This window comes from Poromitra crassiceps (genome assembly GCF_964638095.1).
Source record: "Poromitra crassiceps genome assembly, chromosome: 4".
NCBI lineage: Eukaryota > Metazoa > Chordata > Actinopteri > Beryciformes > Melamphaidae > Poromitra > Poromitra crassiceps.
In genome coordinates this window covers 25,403,467-25,427,406 of record NC_139626.1, presented here as the reverse complement: position 1 = coordinate 25,427,406, position 23,940 = coordinate 25,403,467, and the positions used below count along the sequence as shown (strand labels likewise).

Sequence of the window (23,940 nt, the reverse complement as noted above, 5' to 3'; positions counted from 1 at the left end):
GAATTTTTTCTATTATGGCTATATTAACGGGGCTGGACTTTAATGAAAGATTGAACACTCCTGCTTCTTCCAAAGAAGAAATTTTGTTTCTAGACAGTTCCATTATGAAATTACAGCCTCTCAAAAAAGTGCACTTTCAATGGTTTTCTGTCGTTTTTTTTTACTTTCCAAGTTATAGGCCCTTTTATGAATACCTTTTGCACTCTAATTTCGACCACATTCACTGACTCTGGCTGGTGTTTTCTGATGTGGTGGCGTGTGGTGTGGTTTCTGTGAAGCCTGTGTGTCACACACACCTCTCCCCCCCCCCCCCCCTCCCTCCCCCCTCTCCCCTCTCCACCTCTGAGCTGCGGGCTCCTCCCACACGCACAGTTTGTTTTCTCGTTTTTGCCCCGGACAGATCCCAGCGCGCATCATTTCCTTGATGGGCAAACGCGACTGAACGAAAAGGCATGGCCGTTCGGCTTCGGATGCTGCCTTTCTAGGAAATCGTGTGGAGATAGATAGAAGCATAAGAGCTCAGTTGTGAGCGCGGATGCAGCCGAGCCCACTCTCCGCTGTAGGCAGAGCAATATATACGGCGCTGGCAGAAAGCATGCATCGGTTTCCACTTTCTCCGCTGTCTCCTGTACAAAGTAAAGGATCTGAGGTGGGTGGAGCAGCTCCTGTGACGATGTTTAAGGTGGCGCCGTGTGATCCCTTGAAGGGATTCATGCTCACTGGCTAGGTACGACCTTAAACAGCAGAATTATGGAATAATATGAATTATGATTTTAGGACGTCCACAGACGTCCTTGGCACTCCTCGTTACTTTTTTTTAGGACGTCCACAGACGTCCTTGGCACTGAATGTGTTAAAAGGAGAAAAAAACAATAAACAGGCTATTGGGTTTTGCATTTACTTTCCGTGCTGTCTTGTTCATTTAGCACTCTGATTGCAGATGGAATAAAGGACTTGCTGAACCGGGGGTTGTAATTTTCCTTTGCAGCATCCTTCCTTTGCCCCGGTGGCTGAGTTGGAACTCAGAGAGATAACTATAGTTATTGTTAGCTATTCCCAGTGTAGACGTGACAGACAAGGAAACTTGTCCTTCTAAAAAGTAATTAAGAGTTACTTTTACCTTCACTCTCTTGTTGGGTCCAAGCCTGACAATGACGCTCTCTGCTTGATTCGCGAGGTATACATCCACTGCCGACACAAATGACACACGGTAGTTGTCGCCACGGTGATTGTTAGTGGCTACAACTAGAAACTGGGTTTGATTGGTGCTGCGGCCCACCCTCTCAGTGATGATGTAAGAGCACGTGCCCTGGAAGTGAGCCTGTGCCCCATCAAAGGTGAAGTAGTGTGGGTCGCCCCACACAGTGCAGGTAGACCATGCGTCAAAGCAGCCCTGCTGGCCATTTCTGATCGTGCACCGCTGCGTGGAGGTGCAAGAAGTAGAAGAGCAGCGCAGGTCATTGGGGGCATAGCATTCACATCGATCTGAGCAATCTTGTGTCCAGAACGCTTCACCAGCCTGTAGCATCCGAGGAGAGAACAGAGAAGCACACCACTCTCTGTAATATTATTTGTAGAGTATTATTACAACAGAGAGAGAAGGTGCTCTTCAAGATGAATTGTTCTTAATGAAACTTTACATACTGCAACAATAAAATACGTAGCACTTTTGACTCACATCATAGTAGAACCCATCGTATTGGCACCCACAGCTTTCCACAGGGACACACCTTCCTCCACTCCTTAGGAAGCCCTCATCACAGAAACAACCCTCGGAGCACACCTGCTCACAGCTGGCATCGATGCTGCTGGCACAGGTGTGTCCACAGTCTGTACCACACAGCTCGTAGTGGCTGTTCGCTGGACAGTCAAGCCCTTCAGTACAATAGGGTAAGAAAATTAGGTACGAAATTCTGACTCTCAGTGGTTATACGTAATCACTTGTATCCATTACTTAAGCCTAGACAGTTCATATTCGTTTCTATTTTGTTTCAAGTGAAACATTAGTTGACACCAGTTGACTCACTGCATGTGGTGAGCTGTCTCCATGGGTAGATCCGAGCATTAGCAGACTGACAGGCGCTGACATATGCCTGGATGGCCCTGCACAGAAGATCTTGCCCTCTGTTTCCAGAGACACACACATCAAACACGCAGTCGGAGAAGTACGGCGCCGGGTCCACCTGCTCATGGCAGAAGCTGAGGGGGCCCTCAGCTGCCTGAATCACCTGACATCGGGCCCTTGCGGGTGACTCATCGGCGCAGCGCGGGCAGGAGGAGCCACACCCATCGCTGCAGGTGTAGTTGCCTGCCACCTTCCAAGCTGTCCCGAACTGAGTGGGAGAGCTGACCATTCCTCCAGAGGGGGTGATGAAGTCATCATTTGGATTTCCATTGAAGTTCCCGCAAAGACCACATGTTTCTCCACTGTATTAAGGATAATGATGAAATAAAATCAATGTCTTGAGAAGAAAATCATTAAATGTACTACATGTATATGGAATGAAATGATTGGTCTTTCAAGTGTCATGCAAAGCATTTAAATAGCAGGCACCTGTAATTTGAAGGTACAGAGATAGACACTGTGCTCCATCCATCGTAGCTGACACTCAGGCCGAAATCAGCATTGACAAATGTGCGGTGTCCACTTGCATAGATGGACACACGGCCTCCATTCAAGAGGATAGGTAAGTTTTTTGTTACACCATCCACCTAAAAGAGACATTACAAGAACCATAATTTATTTTGTATTTTTTCAATATTTAAGTAGCAGATTCATTTTATTAGTCATGAGAACTACAAACACTGCATACATGTTTGGCATTTAGACTCAATCGGAGTCTCACTTATGATCATCAGCATTTCAGCCATATATGTTGTAACTAATGACTCACTTGCACGGCACCGCGTCTCTCCCTGGACATATGCACTCGGTAGCCCCACACATCAACAAACACTTCAGCTGTGATAGAAACAGGAGAGTCTCTCCATGCCTCATTCTTGGCCTCCACTTGGAACTGATGTAGCGCATCAGTGGCATTACACAGGGTGGCCAGAACGTAGCGGCAGGTTCCCTGGAAGTCAAAGGCCTTGCCATCAAAGGATAGGTAGTGGGGGTCTCCGGAGGCAGAGCAGGTGCCACGGGGGCTGGGATGGCAGCCAAACTCACCCTCCACCACCCGGCAGGACTCCTGGGATGAACAGCTGCTGGGGGTGCAGCGGACTGCTCCGGTGATGCCGTTACAGCTACAGAAGCTCTGGCACTCCTCGCCGTCCCAGAACTGCTCGCCGCCTTGCCGATAGCGGCCTTCATGGTGACAACCGCAGCCGATGGGGGGCACACACTGGTTGCCATTGAGGACGAAACCATCATCACACTGGCACCCCTCCTGGCATGCAGTGACACAGGAGAAGGGGAAGGACAGGCTGGGGCAGGAGGAAGGGCAGGATGTTCCACATTGTTCATAGTGGCTGCTGGTGGGGCAGTTTTGCTCTGGAGAAAGAGAAAAGTTTTTTTATTATTATATTTTTATATTTTCTGACACGCTACTACTACGCTTTCTACTATAGAAAGTAATAAAATTAATCAATACCAAAGTCTCCCCTCACCAGAAGGGGGAAACGTGCTTACCACAGTCAGTTGCATTTCTCCAGTCTCCTAAAGCAACGCCTCTCTGTTGGCACATCAGTGCATAATCTCGTAGGACCTCGCACAGCGCCACCGCTGGATCTCTGGAGCCCCTCAGGATCTGCACACACTCCTCCACCTGGTCCCATGGGTCCACCGTGTCCCCACATAGGGCAAACGGTCCATTCACCAATGCCATTTTGCCGCAGTACTGACTAGAATTGTAATTTGTTGTGTTGCGCTCATCCACCCTGGTTTCTCTCTCCACACAATGTGCCGCAAGGGAGCCATCTCGCCAACTGTCTCCAAACACCTGAGAGCTGTTGACCAGGATGCCGTTGGGTGTGCGGAAGTCATCATATTGGTGACCATTGTAGTTACCACAGAGTCCGCCAAGTGAACCATTGTAGATGCCAGGTGCAGTGACACGCACAAAGTGAGGCCAGACTGTTTGAACAGTCACACCGAAGGAGGTGTGAATGATGATACTGTGAATGCTGCTGTGGAAGATGCGGATTCGGTTGGATGCTGAGCTGAACGGTAGTCCGATGAGCTGACCATCGACCTAGAGAGTTGCAATTAAAATGGTCAGTGTAGGAAGTCATAGGTACTATTGTGTAAGGAGGGAATTCAAGATAGCTAATAGTATTCATATACATTCACAGATTTTCCTCTTCAGTAATCATTTTGTCACATTTGTCGTTGTCAGTTGTCACACTTTTCTAATTTAGAATCCAACACTTCAAATAAAATCTACTAATCTAGTCACTTACATGTACTCTGCTGCTACCTCCCATCTCAATGGACACCTGTGTTCCCTCTGCCTCAAACCTCAGCAACCGGGTAAAACCCTGCTGGCCTCTGGGTGCCTTTTCTGCCGTCACCATGAAGTGGGGGTGTTGGGACATTCCCATGACTCTGGCCAGGGTCAGTCGACACGCTCCAGGATACTGGTATGTCAGTCCATCAAACGTGCGATATGACCTTGGGCCCCTTATCCAGCATGTTGCATAGCTGGTCGGTCGGCACCCTCTTTCTCCATCCTCCACCCTGCAAGATTCTAGTGGATCACAACCGTGGGCACGGCAGGTCATGGAGCCATGGCTGCAACTACAGCGCCTCCCACAGTCCCGGTCTAGTATCACTGTTTGCCCAGAGCGGTAGTAGCGGTCTTCAAAGGTGCAGCCACACTGGGCAAGAGGGACACAGACCCCGGCACTGAGGACAAAGCCTGCGTTGCAGATGCAGCTCTCCTGAGCAGGAATAGGGCAGTTTTGGGTAGAATTGCGATTGACACAGGTAGCAGGACATCCTGTGCCTTCAGACTCAAAGTGGCTGTTGGCCGGGCAGGAGATTTCTGAGCAAAGACAATAAAAATTACATATATATTATGGACATTTTACCCAAAGGATTAAATGAGAAAATATTGTATGACTGACATACTTAAGACTTACCACAGAACCCTTCTCTCCTCCAGCTGGGCAACTGTATACCATGCTGCTGACACTGACTGGCATACACATTTAGGGCCTGGCACAGAATAGGCTGGTACCCTCCTCCTACACAGAGATCATACACACAACTGTCCACATAGCTCTGGGGGGGAATCTGTTGGTGGCAGGCAGCAAAAGTTGAGTTGCTCTGGAGGATACCACAGTGAGCAGTGTTGCTGTAAAGAGCTGTCTGAGCTGTAGTGCAGGCAGCACAGCCCAGACCCCCACATCGGGTCCCACAATCGGGCTCATCGTCCCCAGGTGCCTGCCAGCTATTGGCAAAAACAACATCAGAGCTCACAACCTGGCCTTGGCGGGTCAGGAAATCATCTTCACGATGATTGTTGAAATTTCCACACAGGCCACATGTGGCATTCTGGTAATTGTGGGGCAAGCTGATCCTCACATAATGGCTGGCGTCGTAGGACACCACCAAGCCAAAGTCGGTGCTGATGATGACAGAGAAACCTGACTGGTAGACCTGGACGCTGCCATTATTGAGGGAGAATGGAGTGGCAGCAAAGCTTCCATTAACCTGCAAGCACACCAATTATCATTAACTCTACTGAATAATTATAATTAACTCTCCTGAATAATTATCATTAACTCTACTGAATAATTATCATTAACTCTACTGAATAATTATCAACTCTCCTGAATAATTATCATTAACTCTAGTCTATAAAAAATACTTATCATTAACTCTAGTCTATAAAAAATACTTATCATTAACTCTAGTCTATAAAAAATACTTATCATTAACTCTAGTCTATAATTATAATTAACTCTAGTCTATAAAAATACTTATCATTAACTCTAGTCTATAAAAAATACTTATCATTAACTCTAGTCTATAAAAAATACTTATCATTAACTCTAGTCTATAATTATAATTAACTCTAGTCTATAAAAATACTTATCATTAGCTCTAGTCTATAAAAAAAGTAGTAGTAAGAGTATAAAGTGTAAAATAAAAATCACTAACCTTTGCCTCAGCACGGTGTCCTTTGACCAGCTCTATCAGTTCGTTGTACACATACACTTTGACCAGGCGAGTCCAAGCCACTCGGGTGCTGCCCCGGTGCTCGTTCTTGCCCTCCACTCGGTAGTAGGGCAGCCCGCGGCCACACTGCTGGGACAGCACGTAAGTGCAGGTGCCCTGGAAGTGAAATACACTTCCATCGAAGGTGTAGTAGTGTGGATCACCAGAGATGGTGCAGGTGCGTCTCTGTACCGTCTGGCAGGAGAACTGAAAAGCACTACGACGGCAGATTTGGGAGAAGGAACAGGGTTGGCTGTAACAGCGCAGGCCTGCTGAGGTGCAGGTGCACTTCTGTGAGCAGCTGTTGTCCCTCCAGAATGAGTCGCCCAGCTGCACAGGAGAACCTTGAAAAGAACGATACGGCAGGTCAAAGGTCAAAACACACCATTACTGTTTATACCACTTAGTATTGTGAGGAAAATGTACTTTGCCAGGTCAGCACTAATAACAGTATGCATGCATCAGTACAATAGTGGACAACATGGAACACATTCAGTTATCACCGTAACAGAATGGCAACGCATGTACAATGTAGTCAGCAGGAGGCAGCCCATGAAACAACATTAATTAGTGTAGTTCAACTTTGAGGGGGACACACTGGAATCAAACTCTGAGCAGCAGATCACACTGATGTGTGAGGATCATTCTATTCCAACAAGTTCCCCTCCCTCCGAACAGGCGCCCTGAACGACCAGAGGAGGCACCACTTCAGCGACCAGGATATTGCATGTTTTTGGAGAGGGGTTCCTATATGAAGGAAACCCCCAGGGGGAACGGGGAGAACATGCAAACTCCACACAGAAAGGCCCTTTTGATGACCCCACCCGGGCCGTGGGCATTCGAGGACATGCAGACGGGCACGCACTCCTTCAGCACTCACAGGTGGGAATCGAACCCAGGACCTTCTAAATGTGAGGCGACAGCTACCACTACCACTACTACTACAGCTACCACTGCGCCACCGTGCCCCCCTCATTATGTGTTCATCATGTGTTCTTCTTACCATTGAACATGCAGCCTCTCGACCCAGAGTCCACCTGGAAGGCCCAGCGCCCGGGTACATTGACATTGCTGCTCAGGCGGAAAGTTGAGTTGCTGCCTGATGCGCTGCTATCGAATGATCCAGGGATGGAGAAATGGTCCGTGGAGTTGATTGTGTCATAGCCAGCCTGGAAATACACACGCATTATTTGTCTGGGTCACTTTATGCTGATGAAATATACTCACTGGCTAAAGAAACACAACACGTTTTCAATGGCTGTATAACAGGGTGAATGTAGCATAACATATAATTAAATTGTTTACTTTATTCGTGAACAATAAGTATCCTCACTGCAGTTCCAGTACTAAAACTAATCCTTAGTGCTTTGTGTCACAAACTGTCACAGACTTTCATTGGTTATTGTTCACAAATTGTTTGCAGGAATATTGAACACTTGACTTCACATAATATCATTTCACTAGCATCATATTTTATAGATTTGCATACATATTATGTAGGCAAATCTATAAAATATCACACTAGTGAAATATATGAATTTAACAATGTTGCATCTCTTTCAGCAATGAGTATACTACAGTCTGTATTGTGCATGGCATTGCTATTATGTGTTCATGTGTAGTAATAATCAATAGCAACTAAATTAGTCTAGATCAGCACATAAGTGATCAATATTTTGAATTGGTCTAACCTGAACATAGTGAGAGGTTGAAGCTATTGGGCCATAGTTCATCAGCACAAATGAATACCGGCCACCAGAGATCAACACAGCTTGAGCGGTTGTTTCCTGGAAAAAATGTGGTTAATTTAATAAAAATAAAACCATAACATTATATAAGGCTAAATTAATGTGAAATCAATGTTGGTCCCCAGTGGACTACTTTAGCAAGTTTTGTCTTTAAGCTTTTTGCGTGTCTTATTATCTGCTCTGGCTTTTCCAAATGTTTGTATATGTGTATGTGTATAAATGTTTGTATATGTGTATGTGTATAAATGTTTCTATATGTATATGTGTATGTGTATAAATGTTTGTATATGTGTATGTGTATAAATGTTTGTGTGTATGTGTATATCTATATATATATATATATATATATATATATATATATATCTATATATATGTGAAGAACCCTTCAGATGTATGTTGCTACACATTGTTGGCAATGAGGTCAAAAATGCATTTTGCAGCTATTGTGCAATTTTGAGTGATTTGGTTACTTTCATCTCTGTACAACAAAAGGGAAAGTATTTATTTTTATGGTTTTGTTGTGGAATGTTTTTCTCATGTTTTTCCTCTTAGACACGTAACAGATTAAAATACTTGATCTGACAGAGCTATATCTCAGTCATTCAAAAAGTGATATATAGGGGACAGTTTATAATTCCAGCGACAGCACCTAAGCCCTCCAAAAAGCCAAAAGCCCTGTACTCAGATTGTTCATTCTAAGGCTGGTTTTAATTATGGCTATTAGTTAATGATGGCTGTTGGATTAAGCTGACTTACTGTTCCTGAAGTGGGATAGTAAGCCACTTCATACCACGTCGCAACCATGACCCAGTTGGCAGCGAAATTCAGGTTTGGGAAGTAATGATTGATGTCTCGTGTGGCCTGTTGCAGGACACTGCTGCCACTGCCGGTGTACTGGTTATACAAAACTTGACCATTATTGCTGTTGTCCAAGTCTGTCCAGAAGGGAGCGATGAGATCTCTGGAGCCATGTGCTGGGAACCGGTAAGGTACGTACCTGCTCCATCCAGCATCAAAGGTCAAGTGTCCATTGTGGTTGACCTGAAAACAAACGAGTAGATAAAACAGATCTTACTACTGTATCAAAGATTGACAACAGACTTTTACAGTCAGATGTTGCTGGTTATTGGCTGCAATATTTTACAGTCAGTCAGATATGCTGATGTCAGATGTACTACAGTGACAATCAACATTCCTTATGTGAAAGTAAAATAATAACGTCCATTTTAGTAATACTGAAGCAAAAACTATAATTTTTACATTTGTAGGTACCAAAATGTTGTGAGTTCTGTCCTCGTTTATACAATTTCACAACACAATCCTAGTATTGGAAGTTATTTGCCAGCCAGTGGTTGAAAATGTCATACCACGGTTAAAAACACAAGAATGCTTGACAGTACACACAAATTATGAATGTTGTATTTGCAAATAATAATAATAATAATAATAATAATAATAATAATAATAATAATAATAATAATAATAATAATAATAATAATAATAATAATAATAATACACACGTAAATCTGATTATAGGTGTGTCCAAAATAGACAAAAGGCTGCTGCAGGGTTATGAGAGGAGAACTTCCATCATCTACTCCAATGCTTAGTTGTCCAGATACTGGGTAGAGGGGATCTAGGAAGAACAAAAGTGTAGGTCACAACATACATAATCACCCAACAAGTATGTTAGCCCAGTTAGGCTTTGGCAATGTGACAGTATCCTGCAAACCATGGACTCGGAGTAGAGCCGCTGCTCCTTTGCATAGAAAGGAGCCAGTTGAGGTGGTTCGGGCATCTGGTAAAAGGATGCCACCTGGTCGCCTCACTAGGGAGGTGTTCCAGGCCCGTCCAGCTGGGAGGAGACCATGGGGAAGACCGAGGGCTAGGTGGAGAGATTTTATCTCCACGCTGGCCTGGGAACGCCTCGGGAGCCCCCAGTCAAAGCTGGCTAATGTGGCCAGAGAAAGCGAAGTTTGGGGTCCCCTGCTGGAACTGCTACCTCCAGCAGCAGTTGAAGATGGATGGATGGATTTTCAGGATGCAAGAAAAAACTTCCATTGATTAATTGCTTCTCAGTGATTATCTTGCTCCCATATGGTAATGTCAGTTAACAGTTACAAAAAAACACACAAAAGAAAAACACACCCACGTGAGGTGAAGTAAAATGTAAATCCAGGTTACAGTGCCTGGCTGGCTCACTGTGCCCAGCCCCATGAGCCGTGGCTGGGACATGTCAATACCTACCTACCTGTATATTCCTGGAATGTGAGTTATGACGAGCCAATTACATGGCCTTTGCATCTATATTAACCAAAGATATTTAATTTTTTCGGGTCATTTTGCATGATTATTTGTGCAGATATTAACATTTCTGGTGGACTGAGAATTGCTTGTGCCTGATTTGACTTCTATGCTGTTTGATGTCCACCTGGTGTGGTGGTGGTGCATCGGGCACGTGAGGTGACTTCATGCTTGTACCCGCCCTCTCTCCATATGCATAGGCTACGCCTGAGAATCCTCTCATGCTACAAACTGACATCTCGTGCTAAAGCGGATGGGCACACATATCACTTAAGAAGCGGCTGCACCACTTAAAAACTGGGAATACATTTTCCATATACATACAACATTGAAATAACAGATGCAACTTCCTTAACTCTGTGTGTGTGTGTGTGTGTGTGTGTGTGTGTGTGTGTGTGTGTGTGTGTGTGTGTGTGTGTATGTATATTAGTAGGCCTACTCCCTCAGGACGCAGCCACATTACGAAGACGCGAATGGACAGCCACAGTGCGTGCATGTACAAAGTACAGATCTGTGTGTATGGGCACTGGAAATACTGGAAACTTTAGTTAGAAGTTATGTTATGTTATCTATCTTAGTTAAATTGTAAGTGGGTGGCGGTGTGTCTGTGGTGGCGGTGTGGTTCAGTCACGATTTTGATATCAGTGATGATGTCATCAGTGATGTCACTTGAGCAATTGTGATGTCATCAGTGATGTCATCAGTGATGTCACTTGAGCAATTGTGATGTCATCAGTGATGTCATCAGTGCAGATGTCATCAGTGATGTCACTTGAGCAATTGAGATGTCAGTGAAGTCATCAGTGATGTCACTCGAGCAATTGCTGTGATGTCATCAGCGATGTCACTCGAGCAATTGCTGTGATGTCATCAGTGATGTCACTTGAGCAACTGTGATGTACTGTATGTGGTATGAGCCGATGGCGCACAGTTGCACGATGGTGCCTACTAGGTGGGTCGGCGGTGTCTGTCAGTCACGATTTTGGGAGCCGGGTGGGCGGGCGATTTCCATAACTGCAGCCATGGCACATCATCTCCAGAGTCCCCACCCTAGGAATCTAGCGTGCGTAGCGCCCCCCTAGTTGCATCACGCAAATAAGGAGATCTGCCCGGATTATTTACATCTGCCCGGATTGCCTGTGTGAAAAAGGTACAGGTACCAATCCTGAACCTTTGACCTAATGTGGATTACATATCTGGACTCCATTGTTATGTGATGAAAATTGTTGTGTAAATATGGGATTTAGTACTTTTTCTACTTTATTCTATATATATTGTTAGTGTTGTTGATGCCCTTATGTATTTTAATTGCTACTTTACTGACAGTCTTAAAAGACCCATAGACCTACAATTGAGGCCAATTGAGGTCTTGTAAGTGAAGGAGGAGCTGGCTGTGAGCCACAAGGTGAAGGCTTTTGCCACTGATATGATGTCTGTAATGATTGATCACTGTGAAGCCAGATTCCTGTATATGTTTTCTATTTCCTCCTGTCAGCATATACTTGAAAAAGGTCTTGTACCGAAACGTTGTGTATTACATTTTCCATTTTTGAGCAAGTGAAGACAGTGTGCGGGTGTCCATTATTTTTCTAAGTGATTCTACTCCACCTACGCACCTGCCACAAGACTTCTCAGGTGTGCAAGAGACTTTGGTTAATAAGGAAATTAAGAAAATTGATATTGGATACTTGTCTCTTTTTTCCTCCAAAAGAAAAGTATTTGACTTGAATTTTCTTCATAATGATTAGAGTATGGCCCATAAATAAAAACCTCGCTTCAATAGGCTGCAACTTACCAACATGCTGAGAAGTCGCAATGCCTGTAAATTAAATAAACAATCAGATTGAGCAACATAGATGAGATATATATATATATATACACACACAAATACATTATAACTGGATCCAATATACTTTTTTAAATCAATTTTTTCTTCGGAATTTTCTCCAATTTCCCCCCAAATTATACTTGGTCGATTCCCGTGCTCCATACCCCACCGGCTTCCCACCCACAGACACGGCCAATTGTGTCTGTAGGAACGTCTGACCAAGCTGGAAGTACCGCTGGCGGGAATTGAACCCGGGTCCCGCGGTGGTAGGTAAGTGCTTTTACCTCTACCCAGACGCCCCAATTTGTAATACTTACTTATCAGCCCCAGGAGCAGTAAGGACAATGGGATCTGAAATTGACTCGCCATTCTCTCAGGCTCTCAATTCAAATCTGCTGAAGAAAAACACACAATTGCTCAAATTACTGAATTATATTTTAATTTGCATTAATAAGTATTCAATCTAGTAGGTAATAACATGCATAATTAATGAAATACTATCATAATGCGGCATAATTATTTGAAAATAACGTTTCACCTCAAAAATAAAAGTAATCACCTGTTCAATGGACGCTGTCCCTCTCCAGCTCAAACCTGTGAGGCTACAGCGGACTGTGCTTTATACTGTAAAAGCTGGCACAAGCCCACAAAACTGCATTGCCACAGAAGTATCCATTTACAGTAGGTTTCCCATCAACGGATCAAATCAAGTTGCTTCCTCGTAAACAATAAACCGAACATTGTACTTGTAATGTATTGTGTTCCGCAGAAATAAAAGAGCGGATGGAATATGTCCTCACCGTAATGTGATACCTTGAGAAAGCCTTAAGTTGTTGGGATGCTCATTACAAAACACTAGGCATCGATTCCTAGGCTGCCAGCTGCCCTGCAGCTTGCATACGCAGCTCGACCGATGTGCGGGCTCACTTGCTCCCTCGCCCACCCTGCAGCTTGCCCGCAGCACGGGCTCACCCGCTCTTATGACATACATCACTGATGACCACTGCGCGTCGCGGCTTCGCCTGCTCTATGACATCACTGATGACATCATCACGGATGACATCACTGATGACAATTAGGGCAATCACCTAATAAGAAAATCCGGCTCCGTCAATTGATGCTCGTCCTACTTAGGGGCCCTTTACGCGAGGACAGTTTCTGAAAGAAACGACACAATAGCGTTTCCTTCACACCTTTTCCATACTCCCATTATTTACATCACCTCAGATGACATCATCAGTCACTGATGACATCATCACTGATGGCATCATCACTGATGACATCATCACTGAACTATAGCCTCAGCCTTAGGCTGGGCAATCAGACTTAGAGCAATTCATCTGCCCTAATTAAAAAGCCCAGGTCCGTTTACACCCCCTGTAAGTTTCAGCCCGATCGCACATAAAACGGCATAGCTGTGGCCGGCACAAAAATGTAAACAGAGAACAGACATTGCCCACATTGCCAAATTTATATATAGATTATTTGTCAACATTTTGCGGGATCACAAAATTATTTTTGGTGGATATCATGCAGACTTTTACATACTGCATTAGAAAGGGTATTTCTAATAATCTGTGTGACAAACAGAAAATAAAGTAAATCATCACCAGTAAATGATTCTCCAAAATATTTACATCAAAATTAATGATGAATGTTTAACAATCAATTCATTCAGTTCTTTTTTTTTTTCTTTCTTTTTTCCTGATTCCCCTTCCCCCCCCCATTTTCTCCCCAATTGTACTTGGCCAATTTCCCCCTGCTGCCCTGGTCGCTGCTCCACCCCCTCTGCCGATCTGGGGAGAGCCGTAGACTAGCACCATGCTTCCTCCGACACATGCGCAGTTGCCAACCGCTTCTTTTTACCAGACAGTGGGGAGCTTCACCGGCAGGATGTAGTATGGGAGAATATTGAAAGGGAGAGAGAGAAAAAAAGCATTTCAGTAGCCTACAATACTTTATTTATTTGTTCATTATACAATTCTTAAAATGCCCTTTTCTATTTTGCATGGTAGGGTTGGAGCACGAGTTAAGAGGCTGCATCCTCCAAATAGCAGGAATACACTGCACTACAGCGTTTAACCATCATACATAAATCTTCCCTAGCCCCGCCCCTTCACTAAACTCACTAAACGTCCGTGAGTAAGTGTCCTGACTTTGCCATCTTTTAACCCCTGCTGGCCCAGCGCCGTGGGGAAAACATGGGGGCATCCAACCCCGCACCTATTCTACATCTATGTCGGAATCTGTAGTTTTAAATTCAAAATGGCAAGGAATCTTTACATATAGCCTACAAATCACAATTTTTTTTATTATTATTACAAGTAGACAAAGTGGTCAATGAAACAAAAAAGGCAAAAAACATGTCTTTACAATAGACATACAAATTAATCTACACGAGGTTTTACGAGAGTATTAGTAGCTACCTGTAATACTAGTTTAAAAAAATCCACATACAATAGCTGATGTACTATTATAGCATAAGTCTTTCAATTTGCTGACTTTGTGCACAAATAGCCTATGATTAAGTAAAGGAAATGTTCTATTAGGCGAATAGATTGACAGTCCTCATGAATTGTTTCCTCTTCTCACTCCCTCCAGTGGAAATGTTCTGGAATGCGACTGAACCAGTCGGAGATGATCTCCATGTACTCAAAGTTTGTTGCAAAGCAGATATAATAACATTTCCTCATGTTTGCAATACGATGCCAGCCAAGTCTATTGTGTAGCCTATTGTTACATTTGGAGGCTCATTATTTGTATTATCAACACATATGAATTCTGGTGAGAAATGACCAATATAAATTATATATAAATGAAGACTTTTCCATATGAGAATGTAACATGTGCTCTGGATTCTCTAAACATTCTAGTTTTGTTATCAATCAAATGTAACCATTTATTCTGAGCAACCCCTTCCTTCTTACCAACTGTACGATAATGAAAAGTCTTTCAAATGTATGAACCATTGATGTTTAACTTTCTCCACTCAGGTTTGAGGTCGTGTTGAGACTTTTCCCCACAATTCTTTATGTCAGGATGGTCAGGATCATCAGCACTTACTGAACTACAGTACATATGGCAGGGCTAATGTGACCTTTCAAAAAGTCATGGACTAGGCCCAGTAGGGTTCAAATGAACACAGTAATATACATTTGAAAACTGCTGGTTGTTCGAGTGTTAAAGTGAGATTATAACTTTTCCTGTGAGCTCACCTTGCAATGGCCCCAGAAACAGCAAACCTCCGACTGCGGCTGCTCCTGGAATGTGTAAATTCAAAGATGTTTAGAGGCGAGATGTGTCCTGTTTTAATCTCATCTGCACAAATTTAACACTGACACTGTCAGAGCAGGTGATACTATTAATTTAACACGGACATTGTCAGAGCAGGTGATAATATAAATTTAACACGGACACTGTCAGAGCAGGTGATAATATAAATTTAACACAGACACTGTCAGAGCAGGTGATACTATTAATTTAACACTGACACTGTCAGAGCAGGTGATAATATAAATGTAACACTGACACGGTCAGAGCAGGTGATAATATTAATTTAACACTGACACTGTCAGAGCAGGTGATAATATAAATTTAACACTGACACTGTCAGAGCAGGTGATAATATTAATTTAACACTGACACTGTCAGAGCAGGTGATAATATACATTTAACACTGACACTGTCAGAGCAGGTGATAATATTAATTTAACACTGACACTGTCAGAGCAGGTGATAATATAAATTTAACACTGACACTGTCAGAGCAGGTGATAATATAAATTTAACACGGACACTGTCAGAGCAGGTGATAATATTAATTTAACACTGACACTGTCAGAGCAGGTGATAATATTAATTTAACACGGACACTGTCAGAGCAGGTGATAATATAAATTTAACACGGACACTGTCAGAGCAGGTGATAATATTAATTTAACACTGACACTGTCAGAGCAGGTGATAATATAAATTTAACACTGGTGTCAGAGCAGGTGATAATATTAATTTAACACTGACACTGTCAGAGCAGGTGATAATATACATTTAACACTGACACTGTCAGAGCAGGTGATAATATTAATTTAACACTGACACTGTCAGAGCAGATGATAATATAAATTTAACACTGGTGTCAGAGCAGGTGATAATATAAATTTAACACTGACACTGTCAGAGCAGGTGATAATATAAATTTAACACTGACACTGTCAGAGCAGGTGATAATATAAATTTAACACTGACACTGTCAGAGCAGGTGATGATATAAATGTAACACTGACACTGTCAGAGCAGGTGATAATATTAATTTGACACTGTCAGAGCAGGTGATAATATAAATTTAACACTGACACTGTCAGAGCAGATGATAATATAAATTTAACACTGGTGTCAGAGCAGGTGATAATATTAATTTAACACTGACACTGTCAGAGCAGGTGATAATATAAATTTAACACTGACACTGTCAGAGCAGGTGATAATATAAATTTAACACTGACACTGTCAGAGCAGGTGATAATATAAATTTAACACTGACACTGTCAGAGCAGGTGATGATATAAATGTAACACTGACACTGTCAGAGCAGGTGATAATATTAATTTGACACTGTCAGAGCAGGTGAATTTAACACGGACACTTTGTTGCCCTGATATTCTTGCTCAACCTGCACTAAAATATCTGGTCACAGGATGGCAGTATAACTTTATCTTGGCAGTATAACTTTATCTTGGCAGTATAACTTTATCTTGGCTGAGCTTGACTCCTACACACTGAAAGAAACAAATCTGCTCTTAACAAAGTGTCAATTGAACTTTTTTGTCAATTACCACCCAATTATCATGCAAAAGGTGTGTCAAGGGCAGAGCAAGGACAAGCAGAGCTAGGCAGGGGTTATGGTGCAATGTCTACACCGTGTGTGTGTGTGTGTGTGTGTGTGTGTGTGTGTGTGTGTGTGTGTGTGTGTGTGTGTGTGTGTGTGTGTGTGTGTGTGTGTGTGTGTGTGTGTGTGTGTGAGAGAGAGTGAGAGTGTGTGAGAGAGAGTGTGTGTGTGCATTTTTGTTGCAAAGCAGATATAATAACATTTCCTCATGTTTGCAATACGATGCCAGCCAAGTCTATTGTGTAGCCTATTGTTACATTTGGAGGCTCATTATTTGTATTATCAACACATATGAATTCTGGTGAGAAATGACCAATATAAATTATATATAAATGAAGACTTTTCCATATGAGAATGTAACATGTGCTCTGGATTCTCTAAACATTCTAGCTTTGTTATCAATCAAATGTATCCATTTATTCTGAGCAACCCCTTCCTTCTTACCAACTGTACGATAATGAAAAGTCTTTCAAATGTATGAACCATTGATGTTTAACTTTCTCCACTCAGGTTTGAGGTCGTGTTGAGACTTTTCCCCCCAATTCTTTATGTCAGGATGGTCAGGATCATCAGCACTTACTGAACTACAGTACATATGGCAGGGCTAAATGTGACCTTTCAAAAAGTCATGGACTAGGCCCAGTAGGGTTCAAATGAACACAGTAATATACATTTGAAAACTGCTGGTTGTTCGAGTGTTAAAGTGAGATTATAACTTTTCCTGTGGGCTCACCTTGCAATGGCCCCAGAAACAGCAAACCTCCGACTGCGGCTGCTCCTGGAATGTGTAAATTCAAAGATGTTTAGAGGCGAGATGTGTCCTGTTTTAATCTCATCTGCACAAATTTAACACTGACACTGTCAGAGCAGGTGATACTATTAATTTAACACGGACACTGTCAGAGCAGGTGGGTGATACTATTAATTTAACACGGACACTGACAGAGCAGGTGATAATATAAATTTAACACTGACACTGTCAGAGCAGGTGATAATATTAATTTAACACTGACACTGTCAGAGCAGGTGAATTTAACACGGACACTTTGTTGCCCTGATATTCTTGCTCAACCTGCACTAACATATCTGGCCACAGGATGGCAGTATAACTTTATCTTGGCTGAGCTTGACCCTACACACTGAAAGAAACAAATCTGCTCTTAACAAAGTGTCAATTGAACTTTTTTGTCAATTACCACCCAATTATCATGCAAAAGGTCTGTCAAGGGCAGAGCAAGGACAAGCAGAGCTAGGCAGGGGTTATGGTGCAATGTCTACACCGTGTGTGTGTGAGAGAGAGAGAGAGAGAGAGAGAGAGAGAGAGAGAGAGAGAGAGAGAGAGAGAGAGAGAGAGAGAGAGAGACTGGGTGTTTAAAATCTGGAGCTCTGCGAAAGCTTCACAGTCTGTGGTGAGCAGCACACTAAAGCTTTTCTACTGATATACAAGCATCTGGAGTGTTTTTCTCAGCGCACTGCTTGACGAGGATGCTTCTTCTCAACATGGATTTGAAAACTGCAGAGTACAATTAACATGAACTTATAAAAGTGACTTTGCCTGCATGGACTAATAGGCGAGAGTGGATGGATCTTTTGGGAGGAATTTCTGCACGATGGATGCCAGACACAGCTTTGTTTGGATACTTGTGAAAGGAACCATTTGTTTGGTAAGTAAACTAACTAGAAGTATCAAATGTGCCTCAGATGCTCACATCAGAGATATGCACGTCAAATCAGTGTTTCCCCTACGATGGAGTTGTAGCAGGCAGCAGACAGGAGCGCGCTTACACACAAATATTTCGCTTGCAAAGCGTAACCTGCCTAGTCCTGTCCTTTTATTTGGCAATAGCGATCTAGTATTCCTATAATATTCCTATAGTGATCCTATAATATTGCTATAGTACCGTACTCTTACAATGTCCCCCCTGTCCCCTGTGCTTCCTACACCTGTGTGTTGTGCTGACATTATCAGATAAGGTTTCTTGTTTATATGCTTTATTCACAAGAGTGTGAATGACCTGGATATGTAGCATAAAATAAGGTTAGTTTCTAAAGTGAAAAAAATACAGTGTAATTAGGTGGCGGCGGCCATATTGCGGTAATTGTGCACACATACTATATAGGGGAAACACTGCAAGTGCAATATGAACAACAAGATTTAGAAAAGTGATAATGCCACTTTCTTTGTTATTGATGAGAAGTTTTTGGAAGCGACTTGATATGAAACAAATGTCTTTTACAGCAACATCATCCATATCTAAAGAGAATGCTTGGCCCTTTCTTCTCCAATTGATTGATTTATTCATGTACTTCCTTTTCTATCCCTCAATTTCCCATTTCTTTCCTCTCATTTCCTGTCTACAGTTGGTGCTTGGGCAAGACACGCCCAACAGCAACTTCACCTTTGGCAAGGCAGCATCGACTGAACTCAACGGAGATCAAGGACCTTCAACACTGAACGATCAGACACTCCAGACCAGGAGTCTGACTCAGCTTCCCCTCCAGTCCTCCCTCCCTCTGTCAAAGCAGGGATTTTGGGAAATGTTTGGAGTAAACTCCCAATTAGACTCTGACCCATCTTTAAAGATAAAGCTCCGACCCATCATGAAAGTTCACGGAACGTCCAAGTTTTCCAAGATGTTCGGCTGGGGGGACTTTTATTCAAACATCAAGACAGTCAAATTGAATTTGCTGATAATGGGCAAGATTGTGGATCACGGGAACGGCTCCCTCGGAGTCTACTTCCGCCACAACTCCACAGGTGTGGGCAACGTGTCGGTCAGCCTCGTCCCACCAATGAAAGAGGTGGAGTTCGACCTGGAACGGCAAAGCGTGGTCCACCCCAAAGAGTCAAAGACATTTAACTGTCGAGTGGACTATGAGAAAGTTGAGCGCAACAAGAAGGTGATGCTGTGTAACTACGACCCGTCAAAGACCTGCGCTCAGGAGCAGACCCAGAGCCACGTCACCTGGATGTGCTCCAAGCCCTTCCAGGTCATCTGCATCTACGTCTCTTTCTACAGCACAGACTACAGGCTGGTCCAGAAAGTCTGTCCGGACTACAGCTACCACAATCAAGGACCCTACCTGCCCTCAGGTTAACCACAGCTCAATCTGCCTCTGGGACAGATGGCTGACATTCCGGGGGTTTCCGCTGTATAGTGGATGTCCGCCGCGGTTTTTGTTTACTGTCCAATTGACGCGAGAATGAAGTTGGAGCTGATTGATTGTAGGTCCAGATGACTTTTCGGTTGATAATAATAATAATAAATAGCTGCATATGAGATGTCGGCGGAATGTAAACAATGACGGAAGGGGCGGGACGTTCGCTCTACAGCGGAAACCCCGGAATGTCGGCCGTCTGTCCTGTCTTAGTCGTCACACTGATAGACTCTGTGTTCCCAGATTGACCATAGCGCAACTTTACGACACAGGAGGATTATGTTTTAGGGCAAACAAAAAGAAAAATACAGGTGGAGCAACTATGAGAAAGTCACAAGGTTTCAAAGGATTTGAAAGCACTGATTATCTCAGAGAGAAAGGTTTTTCAAGTCTGACAACTATCCAATATTTTTTACAGTGTAATGTCTTGCGTGTTGTAGAGTACAGAAAAGCTTGTATTGGCATGATTTTATGCATAGTTCCAATAATCATTTCCCTAATCCATGACTGAAACTATATGAATACGGTACATTTGTAGGTTTGTTAAGGCCTACTATATATTGTCATCTTTTAATGGATTCTCTATATAACACTGCAGATATCCAACTACAGACAATAGTCAAAGGCCTGAGAACATACTGTAATTCATTTCACCATCCAGTGGTTCCCAAACTGGTGTACATGTACCCCTAGGGGTATGTGGAGGTACTACAGAGGGTACTTGAGAGAGAGAGGTGAAAATGGACAAATTTAAGAATCATGAAAATAAACGAAACGTTAAAATAAGTCTACTCAGGCACTAATTGCAACTCTTTCCCTCAATTTCTTATTTTGTAATGTTATATTCTTCAAAAGGTGGGTTATGATTCATTCATTGCATCATATGCAAAATGTTGTAGTCCGGTAAAGGGGGTACTTGGATTCAGAAATTAGGGGGTACTGTACTGAAGCCAGAAAAGTTTGAGAACCACTGCATGCCATTCTACCTTGTACTGAGTCAAGATTTAGGGATTCAAATTCAATTTAGCAGCATAGCATTAACAGTGTGATATAGTTATTATAATAAAGCTTCCTATCTATATTCTGTAAAACACTTTAGATTCAGTTTAGAAGGCGAAAGAGCGGGTGGGGGGGGGGGGGGGGGGTACAGAATGCTTTCAGGTTGCATTAGAATTCATAATAGAGTTCATCACAAAGTTGTGCTTTGTTCCAATGCCTACAATGGATTTTAGATGCATTTGTTTTCTGATGTCCTCGGGGCTGGGGTGGGTGCCATGGGGCTGGGGTGGGTACCATGTACTTGTGATGTTGTGTGTTTCAGTTTGCCTTGTACACTTCTTTGTCACATGTCCTCTCTCCTATATTTCCTCATCACTCTTCACTGTATGCTGCCTGATAAAGCAGAAATGCTATTTAAAAAAAGAAAATAAAACCCCATTAAAAGTTGAAGTACTCCTTCTTGTGCTCGTTTGCCCTCCTGAGAATGTGTAGTAGTAACAACAGCTCAGAGTGACCATGTATCAGCAGAGACCATCAAATCCCACAAAGAATTGAATGGGCCTCATTCACGAACTATAGTCTATGGTCAGACTTCCTTAGAGCACAGCTATGTTGCCACGGACATTTCGGCATTCATCTTTTTTCGCTTCATCTTCTTACCTTCACCTTGGCCTTTGGTATGATCAAAATACTTGGAAGCATGCATGAAGGCAGATTTTTTTTTTAATGCAAACCAAGAAGTTTCAGCCCCGATACTAACAACAAAAATGTTTGCTAATCAGATTAAAGTCAGAGGGTCAGACTTTGATCTGTCACTCTGACAACAAGCAGTGTGAAGATGTAGAAAGACTATCAGTGTTTGTAAATTCTGCCTTTCTTCTTGTTTGAATTCTTGTTAAGGCAGGGATCTACCTTGTAGGACTCATCAGTAGTAGTCTTCTTCTTCTCGATGATCCAGCTCATGAGCTTATCAGAGTCACTGAAGAACTGCTGCAGGTGGAAGGAGTCCTCCTAGGCGCCATGGTCAGACTGAGCGTGCTCATGCAGGGTGTCGGTGACGGTTGAGCGGCTGTAGGGATTCAAAAGAAAACAGAACACATAACATTTTAAGTTTACTTGGAAAGAAATGTATGAAAATCTCATGTTCTATGAAAGACGCACTAGAAGCTCTCCTCTTTCCAGCGCCATGTGGCCTATCAGAGCTGTGTAAAATAATATGGCATTTCCTTTACTTGTTCAGGTGTATGCATGAGATGTGGAGGTGTTACTGTGTGCGTGTGTGTGTGTGTGAGTTAGCTGTTTGCTCATGTCAACATGTTCAGTGTTGCTGTAAATTCATGCACTGCTCATACTGCTGCCTGTGAACCTCCCACAGCACCAGCAGAGCTCAAGTAAAAATAGGGAACATTAAACAAAAAAATCAGCAATGCAAAAAACTGTATATCCCCAAAATTCCTTAATCCTCAAAGGCCCCATAAACCCGTTTCACAGCAACCATTTTGAGGTGGTAAAGCAGGTATAACAACCAATACCATAAATGATAGTTACACTCCATTTGTAAGTGTTCCAGTGCCAGGGCCCTCATTAATGTGATTGGCTACACCTGCGTTAATGGTTCTTCAGTTAGAACCGCTTTTTTTTTTACAGTAGACTATCAAATTCCCATATTCTGCAGTAGAACACATTTCCATCACTTGCTGGCCTGCATCGGAGCATCAAAGCAAATATCTGCAAACATCTTTCTGTATTTATAATAAATCATAATACGTAACACTGCATAAATCTGTAACACCAACCTGAAACAACTAAATGCAGTTACTGTTGGCCACAGACAGCTATGGTCTTGGGTCTTCATCAGGTTGCTGCTGGAGACGCAGGGAGAGATGGTGAGTGACCCATTCCACTGAGGTTCAGTTAACCTGGTGCCGCCGCTATTTTACCTGTAGCTGATAGAGCTAGGTCATGTCCTGACCTGATGTTAGCACAGAGAAATTAAATAACATGCATGTACTCACTCCGCCACAGGTGTCAGGTGTGCTGGAAGGTTGAGTTCTTATGCCATTTTTTCTATCATGGAAGTAGGGCTACATCGTTAGTTACTTCCAGACAGGTAACTTACAGCAAGTTGATTCCTCAACGCTTCATACAGGCTGGGAAGCAAAACACTAATGAGGGTTTTCAAATTCCAAACATGGAAGTTTGAACCCCTCATTGTTTTGCTTGCACCTGTGTTTACCCTGCCTTTTTTTACACAAAATGGCCCCCGTGAGAAGGGTCTATTGTTACAAACCAGCAGGTACCAAATACAATAGCTCTTCCCAATCATCTAAAAGCTGGTCTATAGGACTGCCAAACCAGACATCAAAAGTTGTGTTTTGTTCTATTCTGTGACCTTTTATAAGCCTTCAGAGCAGTGTAGGAATTTAACCAGGAGCAAGGGCAAAAATGCCCCCAAGAAATATCAGAATGCCCCTAAAAACCATGATGCACGGGCAACAATTGTTCCCAATATTTTGATAATTTTATTTTCATTCAATTCATAATTGAATTCAGTTAATTTCCATCTCTAACACACACTCAGCACCTGCAAGCTGGTTGCCACTAGACAACGATAAAGAACACTCACACACAAACAGCGCTGTTGTTCACACTACGCTTTAGCAACTTTTTGCACCAATTACTATTTTTTAAAGTGCCCCCAATTTTGTAGATGCCCCCAGCTTTTAGACAGTGGGGGCAAAAGTTGCAGCCAAAATATATTTTTTTATTTCCTACACTGCTTCAGAGACACACTACATTAGGTTAAATGCAATGAATTGTGAAAGACCATGACAAACAGATCAAGCATTGTTTT

General features: G+C 42.8%; 1 protein-coding gene and 1 pseudogene across 2 annotated transcripts in view; one reads left to right on the top strand and one right to left on the bottom strand.

Moving 5' to 3' along the window:
* LOC310775700 (alpha-tectorin-like) overlaps positions 1–7,207 on the bottom strand; it is a gene marked incomplete at its 3' end in the record, with an annotated part of 42,371 nt that extends 35,164 nt beyond the window's left edge. Inside the window, exons 1-10 of the mRNA XM_083635845.1 lie at positions 7,167–7,207; positions 6,107–6,507; positions 5,083–5,656; positions 4,402–4,985; positions 3,632–4,193; positions 2,895–3,493; positions 2,555–2,712; positions 2,027–2,427; positions 1,679–1,875; positions 1,121–1,519 (exon numbers count right to left, since the gene is read on the bottom strand). Of these exons, the coding sequence (XP_083491971.1) occupies positions 1,121–1,519; positions 1,679–1,875; positions 2,027–2,427; positions 2,555–2,712; positions 2,895–3,493; positions 3,632–4,193; positions 4,402–4,985; positions 5,083–5,656; positions 6,107–6,507; positions 7,167–7,176 (3,885 nt within the window). The 5' untranslated portion in view covers positions 7,177–7,207. The remainder of the gene's footprint in view (positions 1–1,120; positions 1,520–1,678; positions 1,876–2,026; positions 2,428–2,554; positions 2,713–2,894; positions 3,494–3,631; positions 4,194–4,401; positions 4,986–5,082; positions 5,657–6,106; positions 6,508–7,166) is intronic.
* Positions 7,208–18,538: 11,331 nt separating this feature from the next.
* On the top strand, positions 18,539–20,027 carry LOC310775699 (neurexophilin-1 pseudogene; annotated as a pseudogene). Its single transcript has 2 exons — positions 18,539–18,592; positions 19,290–20,027. The product of its transcript is annotated as a neurexophilin-1 pseudogene (transcript).
* Positions 20,028–23,940: the final 3,913 nt, after the last annotated feature.